This window comes from Paramormyrops kingsleyae, chromosome 25, assembly GCF_048594095.1.
Source record: "Paramormyrops kingsleyae isolate MSU_618 chromosome 25, PKINGS_0.4, whole genome shotgun sequence".
NCBI lineage: Eukaryota > Metazoa > Chordata > Actinopteri > Osteoglossiformes > Mormyridae > Paramormyrops > Paramormyrops kingsleyae.
Genome location: NC_132821.1, coordinates 20,942,609 through 20,954,845, shown reverse-complemented (window position 1 = coordinate 20,954,845; position 12,237 = coordinate 20,942,609). Strand labels below are relative to the sequence as shown.

Here is a 12,237-nt window from a genome sequence, read left to right as displayed (position 1 = left end):
GTGTCTGTCAGCATCTGCACTACTACACCATTCCAGTATGTAATGTGTCTATCAGCATCTGCACTACTACACCATTCCAGTATGTAACGTGTCTGTCAGCATCTGCACTACACCATTCCAGTATGTAACGTGTTTGTCAGCATCTGCACTACTACACCATTCCAGTATGTAATGTGTCTATCAGCATCTGCACTACTACACCATTCCAGTATGTAATGTGTCTATCAGCATCTGCAGTACACCATTCCAGTATGTAATGTGTCTGTCAGGATCTGCACTACACCATTCCAGTATGTAATGTGTCTGTCAGCATCTGCACTACACCATTCCAGTCTGTAATGTGTCTATCAGCATCTGCACTACACCATTCCAGTATGTAATGTGTCTGTCAGCATCTGCACTACACCATTCCAGTATGTAATGTGTCTGTCAGCATCTGCACTACACCATTCCAGTATGTAATGTGTCTATCAGCATCTGCACTACTACACCATTCCAGTCTGTAACGTGTTTGTCAGCATCTGCACTACTACACCATTCCAGTCTGTAATGTGTCTGTCAGCATCTGCACTACACCATTGCAGTCTGTAATATGTTTGTCAGCATCTTCACTACACCATTCCAGTATGTAATGTGTCTGTCAGCATCTGCACTACACCATTCCAGTCTGTAATGTGTCTGTCAGCATCTGCACTACACCATTCCAGTATGTAATGTGTCTGTCAGCATCTGCACTACACCATTCCAGTCTGTAATATGTTTGTCAGCATCTGCACTACACCATTCCAGTATGTAATGTGTCTGTCAGCATCTGCACTACACCATTCCAGTATGTAATGTGTCTGTCAGCATCTGCACTACACCATTCCAGTATGTAATGTGTCTATCAGCATCTGCACTACTACACCATTCCAGTCTGTAACGTGTTTGTCAGCATCTGCACTACTACACCATTCCAGTCTGTAATGTGTCTGTCAGCATCTGCACTACACCATTGCAGTCTGTAATATGTTTGTCAGCATCTGCACTACACCATTCCAGTATGTAATGTGTCTGTCAGCATCTGCACTACACCATTCCAGTCTGTAATGTGTCTGTCAGCATCTGCACTACACCATTCCAGTATGTAACGTGTTTGTCAACATCTGCACTACACCATTCCAGTATGTAATGTGTCTGTCAACATCTGCACTACACCATTCCAGTATGTAATGTGTCTGTCAGCATCTGCACTACACCATTCCAGTCTGTAATATGTCTGTCAGCATCTGCACTACACCATTCCAGTATGTAATGTGTCTGTCAGCATCTGCACTACACCATTCCAGTATGTAATGTGTCTGTCAGCATCTGCACTACACCATTCCAGTATGTAATGTGTCTGTCAGCATCTGCACTACACCATTCCAGTATGTAATGTGTCTATCAGCATCTGCACTACTACACCATTCCAGTCTGTAATGTGTCTGTCAGCATCTGCACTACACCATTCCAGTATGTAATGTGTCTATCAGCATCTGCACTACTACACCATTCCAGTATGTAATGTGTCTGTCAGCATCTGCACTACACCATTCCAGTATGTAACGTGTCTGTCAGCATCTGCACTACACCATTCCAGTATGTAACGTGTTTGTCAGCATCTGCACTACACCATTCCAGTCTGTAATGTGTCTGTCAGCATCTGCACTACACCATTCCAGTCTGTAATGTGTCTATCAGCATCTGCACTACACCATTCCAGTCTGTAATGTGTCTGTCAGCATCTGCACTACACCATTCCAGTATGTAATGTGTCTATCAGCATCTGCACTACTACACCATTCCAGTCTGTAATGTGTCTATCAGCATCTGCACTACACCATTCCAGTATGTAATGTGTCTGTCAGCATCTGCACTACACCATTCCAGTATGTAACGTGTTTGTCAACATCTGCACTACACCATTCCAGTCTGTAATGTGTCTATCAGCATCTGCACTACACCATTCCAGTCTGTAATGTGTCTATCAGCATCTGCACTACACCATTCCAGTCTGTAACTGCTGTCTCCCTCTCATTCCAGGATTTCTTTACAGGTATCGCAACCCTGCTCTTTTTTTATGATCTGGTGGCTCTTGTGCTTCACACTCTCCTTTCATTTTCTGCACTGAAAGGCCTGAAAAATAATCAGTCCCATTAAATTATGGATTCATGGATTAGCACAACACTGTCTGACAAACGTGTATATGCAGCTCTGGAAAAAATTAAGAGGCCGCAGTAAAATTTTCAGTGTCAGGCACAGTGTAACCCTTTGCCAGCAGAACCGGGATTAAACCAGAGTTTAAAAATGCAGATTTTTTTTTTTCCATTTAGAATGGTCTCAATTTTTCCAGAACTGTATAATCAGAACTTGTACATAAAAATGTAGAGCAGCAACATTATTATCAAATATCAAAGATCAACATTGTCAGTTTATTTAAAAAGTTGACAGATGTTGTAAGTCTACTTAGTATTTGATCTAGATCCAAATAATCTTCTGTTCCAAAATGAGTGAGAACCTGTAGACATTTTCTCTTGTATGATTTTGCTATGGTTTTATTTAGTACCCTATAATATGATTTATGTTTGCCATAATCCTGTTTATAGGATCTCAACTGTGAACTGTATCCCGTTTAGTGTTTTTTTTTCTTGTATCAAACTTTTTATACAATTTATCATGTCTTCTGACCTATATTTTCATTTATTAGGTTGTATGTTTGTTATATCATGTGTAAGATTAAAACATAAATATATTGTTCCTAAAACTGGTAGTCATTATTGAAAATGTTTGTTAACTGTTACTAAAAACTGTCGAGAAGTTTTCTTGTAATTCAAAATTAATGTACAACATCATGATATTCCTTTTGCGTGGAATTATACATGGAAGTGACCGTATCTTGGCAATCCCTTCAACTTTCGTTGAATCTTTTTGTATATATTTCACGTTTTTGTCGGGTTATTATTTACCTTTATGTGACAAATCCCTATCACACCCGTGTTTGCGTAACGTACCAATCACGTGCATGGGGTTTCCCCTTAAACCGGTGGCACTGCAGACCGTACCATTGCTTTAACTCGAAACCGATTATACTACAGTGTAACCAACATTTTAGGGCTTATTATATTATATGTACAGCAAAGAATTCCATGGCACTTATGTAGTTTAATTGTGTTTTAATATCAATATCGGCGGGGTTTCATAGAGAGCAAGCACACCCCCGCACCTCTAGGTAATTGGTTCACCCAAAATGGCCGCTGGTTTCTGTCAGTCTCAAGTGAAACTTTTCGGAAAACGAGGAACAGCTTGACGGAACCGAAGCGCAACTGAGGTTGCAAGCTGTGTTTTCCTGGGTTGGTTATGACTTAGTCGTCGACGGGTAGCAGCGTGGAGAGCCGGTGTTGATCCGCTCGGTGAGCCCTGTAAAGTTAGCCGGCGCCTGCTTTGTGTATCCCGTCGGAGCGCTAGCTGTTCGGCTAACGCCGCATTTCGGACAGACACTTTCTCTTTGTTTGGACCGTTTTCGGCTCGGTTCTATCTCTTAGCAGGACCGCTCGGTCATTCCCGTGAATGTCAGTCAATGTGGACCCACATTCAGCGTGTCTGATTTGATAGCCCAACGTGAGTATTGTTTCGCTCCGGTACCAACCTTTCCGGTCGGCTGTATAAAACTACCGTTCTCATCGTAATTAAAAATCTATCATCGTAACCCTGAATCTATAAGCACTATCCTAAGTCAATTGTCATAACTCTAAATCTTCATCACAACCATAACCCTAAATATATCATCATAATCCTAAATGTGTCTTTATAATCCCAGATCTTTCACCATAACCTTAACCCTAAACATATCATGATAACATCAAATCTATCATCAGAGCCCTAACCATATCCCCACGATGACCATTTCTGTCCCGGCATAGGCAGTTCAGAAAGTCCGCCCTGTGAAAGCGGGGCCGCCGCAGCCTGCTGTGTCTTTCCCAGCGCCGGTAAGTAGCTTCCTCGGCTCCTAATAATGGATCCTGGTTGTAAATGTATAATTTGTGTTGAATGCACTCTGCCTCCTGTATTTTATTTTTCTGTTACATCACTATTACGGCCATAATTATAAATAATATAGTAGTTTAATCAGCGATTTGTTGTTAGTGTGAGAGTTTTATTCTGAGCTTGAATTTTTACTTTATAGGTCAGTGATCAGTTGTCTGTGTAAATATACTCATCGCAGCTCATGTGTGTCCCTGATTCAGGTTGATGGAAAAGCTTCAGCACCTTAGCCAGGCAGAGCTGCAGGATTTACTGGATGATGCAGACCGGGTCCAGTCACTGGCTTTGGAGTCCGATGAGGTACCCACTGTAAAAAAACATTATAGGGGGCTTTGTTGTGTGTAATGGGCACTGTTATTGGGCACTCTTATCTGCAGACATTCTGAAATCTTTTAATGTGATTCAGTCGTTCAAATGGCTTTAGTTGCATATATAACCAGTGACAGTAAAATGGACAGAATTTCTATTCAGTTTTTAAAAAAAACTTTATTCCCAAGACACATTTAAGAAAGTTACGGATAATATCACAAATGAGTGCTAATTATTGAAAGAAAAAAATGGCATTTAACACAAAGGCCCTGTTAAAATTAAGAACTTTACTCCAAATATTTTATAGAACCATGGTCACCTGTCAGTTGTTTGGAGCGTCAGGTTTTGTAAAACCCGGGAAAGACTGAGGTCCTGATTTGTTTGGGTCACCTTACACTAATTTACATAATACCTGTCCTCACAATTTAACTCGGATTTAGATTTACAGTTAAATTAATGAAAAATACTGGACCAAGTTCACTTTAGTTTTTGCGAAGTGTTTTTCATAGTCAGCATTATGTCAGCCAGATGCTGAACTGAGATCTCCAGCTATTTGCCAGGTGTGTTTGCTTCCAGTGCGGAAAAACAGCCCCACAGCATTACCGGTCTGCAACACAGTGACGTCAGCTGCCTTTCTGCTCGATTGTGGCACGTTTTACTCCAAAGCACTTCTGCCATTTGCTGCCAGAAAGCTGTTTCATTCTTTTCTGACAACAGAACCCAGACTCAGTCAAGATTTGTTGCGAGTTTTATTAATCTGTAGGTACTGATGCGTATGGTGGATGTCGGCAGATGCATTCTGTTGGTAATGGTAGATTTAGAGATTTGTGAACAAGGATGTAGTCAGTTTCTACAAATCCATAGCTGTCTAGAATTGTCCAGTTCACTGTGCATGAGAGGCATTTGCTTCTGGGTAGGAACATCCCAGCTGCAGCCATTTTAAAATCCTTAATTATTGCCCTAATAGCAGCAATCTTCAGGGAGGGAGCTGCTTTCACAGTAATTTTTAGTCAGTTCATCTCTTGAAAAATTATACCTGAATTTACAGTTAGATTTATCTCATTTTGAGTGTAAGATGAGGCTGATTTTTTATGGTCGTCTTTGTTTATCTTAATTCAGTACAAATTTCAGTACACAGTTGCAAGAAAAAGTATGTGAATCCTTTGCAATTACCCGGATTTGTGCATTGATTGCTAATATAATGCGGTCTCTTCATCTAAGTCATAAATATAGACTAACACAATCTAACTAATCTAATAACACACAAACAGTGCACTTTTAATGTCTTTTTATACTTTATTGAGCATATTGAGGAAATACACACAGTGCAGTGCAGGCTAGAAAACATAAGTGAACCTCTAAGTCAGGGGTGGGCAATCTTATCTGCAAAGGGTCGGTGTGTTTGCAGGTTTCTGGGCTAACCTTTAGGTCAGCTTTTTCAAACCCAGGTGTGAGGACTCTTCAGCCAATACGTCCTGTAATTAGTAATCTAATTAGGGAGTGTCAGAGACCTGCATACACTGCAAATGGAGAAAAATCAGGACTGTTGCTAGTCTCCCTAGGAGTGGGCTATGCCTGTTAAGATCACTTCAAGACTACAATGGGCAATACTGCAAGAGATGAGAAAGGACCCAAGGGTAACTGCAGAAGACATACAGAAGACTCTACAAACTGCAAAAACCTTTGTTCCAGTGTACACTATTAGAACAACACTGCACAAGAATGGTATTCATGGAAGGATATCATAAAAGAAACCCCTGCTGTGGAAAAATGGCATTGCGGCCTGTCTCAAGTGACCAAGAATGCTTGGATGTTCCACAACACTTCCGGGAAAATGTTTTATAGACCGATGAGACAAAAGTGGAACTTCTTAGCCCAAATGTGCAACACTATGTTTGGAGGATAAAAGCATGTTTGGCACTGCACACCAACATCAAAACCTCATTGAGAGTGTGACACATGGTGGAGGGGGAACAGCGTGGTTTGGGGCTGCTTTGCTGCCTCAGGGCCTGGACACCATGCGATCATTGAGGGAACAAGGACTTCAAAGGTGTATCAAAATATTTTACAGCAGAATGTAGGGGCAGCAGTCCATGACCTCAAGCCTAAGAGACGTTGAGTGATCCACCGAGACAGTGACCCAAAGCACACAGCTAAATCAACTGAAGAATGGTTAAAAAAAATAAGGTTCAGAGTCCTGTGTCCATATTTATAAAGCGTCTCAGAGTAGGAAGATTGTTATAAGTGGCCCAAAAGTCTCAGAGTGACACAATTTTGCTCTTGTTTTTAGGGTCAAGCATTTTATTAATGCTCTTATCCTCGAAAAGCATTTTTAACTCTGCCAGGATTTAGGAGAGCTTGAGTTAATCCTCATTTTTGTGTAGATGTATAACTACAGGAAACATTTGGTGCAGGTGATTACTGATAAAGGGGGGATCTGCAGGTGATTAAAGTCAAAGGATCACACATTCTGGGAATGGAGAAAAGGTGTCGTTTGACAGGAATTGAAGAGTATTTGTTACCATCGCAAAGAAAAAAAAAATTACTGGAAGAAAAAAGTCTTTTTGTGAGATCTCGCAGTACCTTTGTGTTATTAATAACTGCACTATTTCAGTTCAAAGTACAAAGGATAGATTTAATGGATTAATAAGTATAAAACACAGATGACACAGATATTTCCAGTAAAGTGTGCTTTAAGCATTAGACTGTGGGGGACAATATAAACCATTTAACTTTCAGGTTATATATTTTTCTAAATATTTATTAATAATCACACTTCGTACATTCACCACCAGTGACTGTGAGACAGCTATTGAATGTGAAGTGCACTTGCAAGCATTGAAATATTAATTAAAATGTGCCCATACAGAAATCTGGGAAATCGTCTGTCGCTCACTTACCATCACTGGTAGTGAATGGGCACAATGGAATTATTAATAATCAGTTATAATTAATAATCTCTAAATACATCTTCAAGTGAGAACACCAGGGAGGTATTCCTGAAAGCAGGGAAACAGGAAGTGACATCAGTAAAAACAGGAAGTGATATTCTTTGAGTGATGATAATGTACCAGACTTGTTTCAGTTTATTGGAGTCCTGGTTCTCTTTTCAATGGATGGTATGTTTGTCATATTGTCTTCAATGATGAGCAGACAAAATTAACAAAGACGATGGAATGTCCTGGATGGCAGGCTAATTTACATTCTAGCTACGTTTCAAGATCTGTTACACAGTTTTAAATTTAGTTTTCCAGCTGTAATATCGTTCAGCAAAAGCAAGCAATGACCCTTGTTTTTCCGTATTTCTTTATACTCTACATCAGTGTTTCCTAAACCAGTCCTCAGGGACCCCAAACAGTCCACATTTTTTCTCCTTCCCAGCTTCCAACCAATCAAGAACTCAGAATACCTGATATGGGTGTGTTGGGAGCCGGGAGAAAACAAAAATATGGACTGTCTGGGATCCCTGAGGACTGGGTTGAGAAACACTGCTCTACATTGACATTATAATTATTATTGTTTTTATTTTATTATTATTATTTTCCTTATTAGAAATAACAGTAGATTTTGTGCATCACAGTTTTTTCTTGTACTTTCTCTGTATGCCAGTAGTTTAGCAGCAATATCAGAAACCTACAACACGTCATTTTTATTATCAGTTTGAGGCTAAGGGACACTTCATAGCAGCTTCTCAGGTCCTACTCTGAAGTAGGATAAATTGTTATCATAGTGAGATGTTTAGTGCAATTCCTGGGAGTGATTCTGAGAAGCTTTATAAATACGGGCACTTTCTTTAACCCTATCGAGATGCTTTGGCATGACCTGAAGAGGGCTGTGCAAGTTAATTCTCATTTTTGTGTAGATATATAACTACAGGAAACATTTGGTGCAGGTGATTACTGATAAAGGGGCGATCTGCAGGTGATTAAAGTCAAAGTTTCAGTTGCGTTTTATACCCTGCACTGTTGATGTGTGCTCAGTGTGCTCAAAAGACATAAAAATTGCATCTGTTTGAGATTTCAGTTAGTGTTTGTCTATAATTATGACACATTTTACTAGTCAGGCTTAGGAGCTGTGTGACGCTGGACGGTCAGGTCCATGCATGCAGATTATGTTTACATTGTGGGGAACATTTAATAAAAACCTCTTATTTTGACGTTGTGGGGACCATTTCTCAGGTCCCCACAAAGATCTTTGAATGCAATCAAAAAACTAAAAATGCCAAAAGTCTCATGTTTTGTTTGGTTACTTATGAGTTTTCAACATAGAGATGAATGGAGAGTCCCCAAGATATAATTGCAAATCTGTGTGTGTGTGAACATGCTGTTGTCCTGCCCAGGTGCAAAATGCCCAGCTGGAGAGGGAGATGGCACTGGCCTCAAACCGCAGCCTGGCCGAGCAGAACTTGGAGCTGAAGCCCCAGCTGCAGCAGGGCAGGCTGCGGCTGGTGGAGCGCTATGCAGAGCTGGAGCGCGTGAGGGCCACATACCAGCAGCACTGCGCTCACAGAGGTGTGGCTGCCATGGGTGGCTGGGGGGAGGGGGGGGGCGACTAGGACACTCGGCAAGCCACTTAAAGATATTAGAATTGTAGGTGTCTGGTTGAAAACATCTTAGAAAATTGCAGCAAAATTAGCCTGTTATTGGGATCCTATAGGGAGGTGGTGGTATTATTTTTAAAACAATCCCTGCCCCCCACCCACAGATCAAATAGCAGGACAGGTGTCTCCCGAGGGACTCTTCCTCCAGCTGCAGACAGAGGGCGCCAGCACTGAGACTGAATCAGAGGTGAGTCAGACAAGTGTCAACCTGTACTGTGCATAATAAACAAAGGGTGGTATGTAGCAGCAAGAAAGCAAGAGGAAGCTCCGACCATTCACACATATCTCTGTGTTATCTGAAGTGCATCACATTCTAGTGGTGTGCATCCGTCTCTAGGTAATGGAGGCCTGTCTCTTTAAGAGCACCTTTAATATGCTAATTGAGTGTGCTGGCCCCTCCCCTAGGCTCTGGCTGATGACTTCCTCAGTGGCTCTCTCTCCCTGGAGTCCTTCCTGGATCGCTTCCTCTCGCTCCGTTCACTGGCCCACAGGCGTCGGGTGCGAATCGAGAAGCTGCAGGAGCTCCTACGCCCGAAGCGGGAGGGAAGCAGTGAGCTGACAGGCCCTGGTCCCGGGCTGATGACATCACAGCCGTGCGCCAAGCCGGAGGGGGCACCTGGGGTCCCGTCACCATGGCAGCCCCCGCCTCAGCAGCACAGTGATGTTGCTGCCTCAAATGGGAGTGGCAGCAGCTTTCCCAGCGGGCCCCCGGCGCAGGCGGGCCCTGCCCTGCTTTACACTCCTTACCCCGGCGCTCCTCCAAACTCACAGGTTGCAGTTGCACCTACAGGCCCAACGAATCCAGTAGCACAATTCCCCTCCTACCCCGGCCAGGGCCCAGCTCTTCCCCCTTTCGGGCTCTCGTCCTGCCCTTACCCAACGCATCCTGCATTCCCTGCCTCGCCAGCTCCCCAGTTTGGCCAGTACGGTGCTCCCCAGCCCCAGTACCCTGCTCCCTACCAGTTTCCTAGGTATGATTACCCGGCCGGGCCGAGTTTAGCTCCCCCCCAGCCCCCCATGGGCAGGTCCGGCTTTGTCCCCCAGCCCTACTCATAAGTCCGCTGCTCTGCACAAGGTCCTGCTCCCGTATGCGTCTCTCTGGGTTTTTTTTTCCGCGGCTCGGCTCGCAGTCCGGATCCGGGTTTTTGGCAGTAGGGGAGGTTCTGTTAGTCGTCGTGGTTGTTGAGCGTGACCCAGGGGACGCTGCCGAGTGCCGCTGCCTTTGAGGTCCGCTGTAGGTTTGTTAGCGTATCTTCTGCACCCCCTCCCCCCGCTAACAGCCCGGCGTTATGTGCCCCAACACCCGTTTTCAAACACTGCAGCTCGACAGTGATAGAAGTGGCCGGTGCACAGTGAGGATGTGCCACGGTGTGCCGGAGCGTGTCGGGGCGTATCAGGCTGTATTGGGGCGTGTCGGAGCATGTCAGCTCTCTCTGCACTTTACCAATGAACGTTTCCCAAGATAATCCTTCCTAAGCTCACTGTACGCCTGTTGCCCTCGCTGTCTGCCCCCCGTCACGCCTGTTGCCCTCGCTGTCCGCCCCAGCCCTATTCCCTGCCGTCCGCCCCACCATCCAGCTGCCCACCCTGGCCCCTTTTCCCATCCCCTGTCCCGTCTGTTACCCTGCCTTTCTCTCCTCTGTTTCTCCTCCTGATCTCGCTGGGTTTCTTGGGATTTTTTTCTTCATCTCCTCACATTACAACCTCATTAAAGCACCATTGAACTTTGTATAAAATATGAGACTATCAGTAATTTGTATGAAAATGATCTAAATGAAGGGAAATGTTAAAGATGTTGTTTAATCTTGAATCCATGTGGAAGGAATTTGATTTGATTTTTGATGTGTCAGGGTGCTAAGATGGTGTTTGACGTTTAGATGGCATTACCACTTCCTAATGAGAAATAAGTTGAATCTTGATCTGCTAGTGACTGTAACCTGTTCAGTTTGTGTGGATATTAAACACTGAAGCAGTCACCTGTCAGCCTGCATGTTCTCACTGCTTTCTCTCACTTATTTGCTGAGGTTAATCTTTTATTTGTGCACAACCTGCCAGCCACCAGCCTTGCTGTACTTGGTGATCATGCCTCACATACACAGAGAAAGTGAATATTCTTATAAAGTTGGGGATGTGCAAAGCTGGTATGCAAGAGCACACACATCCCCGATAGAAATCAGTGGTCATAGTTAGGACACCTGTGCTTTTATGTCAAGAAAGATCTGAAAGTTGAATGGTTCAATTGAATTTGATCCTGTGCATGTATTCTGTACACTTGTGACTTGGGCTGCACGATATATATTGTTTCACTATCGTCATCGTAATGTGAGCATGCACAATAATCGCAGGATGTTCAAAGTGAAGTAAGGCGAATTAAACATGTCATGCTATAACTATTTTGCCGCTTAGTACAAACTGAAAACTCACAGTTTCCATAACTTACATGATATATTTTACTCCAATTTAAGGGTTTTTAGTTGCATGGAGTTTGTTGCTAGTGAGTGACATGCAGGCTCTGCATGCACAGCACATCAATCACAATCATTCTTGTAAGAGTTGCGCAATATTAATATTGATATTGCATGTTATACACATGCAATTTTCAAATCGCAAAGATTATGATAGTTAGCTGGGTTAAGACAATAAGTTATGGTAAATCATTTCCACTCTCACAGGGAACAAAACTTAGCAAAGCCTTGCAATTTTAATGATTTCTTTAAGGTAATGGAGTATATGTTTAAAAAAAAAAAAAAAATAGTTTAAACTTTTTAAACTTTAAGAAATAGTTTAAACTTTACTGCCGCTCCTTTTGCGTGAGCTCTGCATGCATTCCTAATTTATTTTGGATAAATTTCATCACCTTTTTTGTTTTATAAATATCACAATATTAATAGCAAAATCTCAAATATTGCATTATTTTTTTCAATATCATGCAGCCGCTACTTGAGGTTTTTTAAACCCATCCTCTCAGTCTGTATTAACATAAAATCCCGTTTCTTGTCACACTGGTTGTAATACGTCCTTGTAGTGCAAAGTCAGCATGCAGGCGACACTGCGGATCCATGACATTCTCTCCGCATATGCTTTGGATGATGCTTGGTAATAGGATCCTAGATGCCTCTGTTGTATTTTAAGACATAGGCCTATGTGGGCTGTATTTTTACATCATCTTCACGTTCTTTTCACCATCTGAACATCACAAACCTGTTCCTGACCCCATTCGGGAGTGGGCGGTCCGTGCCTGTGGAAGCGTATGGTGAGCCCAGCAA

General features: G+C 42.7%; 1 protein-coding gene across 2 annotated transcripts; it reads left to right on the top strand.

Annotated features, from left to right (window-relative positions):
• The first annotated feature begins 3,040 nt into the window (after window positions 1–3,040).
• vps37c (VPS37C subunit of ESCRT-I) lies at window positions 3,041–10,954 on the top strand. Of its 2 annotated transcripts, none has more exons than XM_023845382.2 (6): window positions 3,041–3,639; window positions 3,946–4,007; window positions 4,266–4,362; window positions 8,711–8,882; window positions 9,076–9,158; window positions 9,377–10,954. In XM_023845382.2, the coding sequence occupies exons 3-6, from the start codon at window positions 4,270–4,272 to the stop codon at window positions 10,025–10,027; spliced, it is 999 nt and encodes a 332-aa protein (XP_023701150.1). In that variant the 5' UTR covers window positions 3,041–3,639; window positions 3,946–4,007; window positions 4,266–4,269; the 3' UTR covers window positions 10,028–10,954. The 2 variants fall into 2 exon arrangements, with proteins under 2 accessions (XP_023701150.1, XP_023701149.1); XM_023845381.2 differs by having other exon boundaries at window positions 3,942–4,007.
• The last annotated feature ends 1,283 nt before the right edge of the window (window positions 10,955–12,237 follow it).

Excerpts from the sequence above, each read along its gene's own strand:
- vps37c (XM_023845382.2), top strand. The coding sequence starts at position 4,270 with ATGGAAAAGCTTCAGCACCTTAGCCAGGCAGAGCTGCAGGATTTACTG. Across the intron at positions 8,883-9,075 it reads GCAGCACTGCGCTCACAGAG|ATCAAATAGCAGGACAGGTG; the intron begins GTGTGGCTGCCA and ends CCCCACCCACAG. Across the intron at positions 9,159-9,376 it reads GCACTGAGACTGAATCAGAG|GCTCTGGCTGATGACTTCCT; the intron begins GTGAGTCAGACA and ends CCCCTCCCCTAG.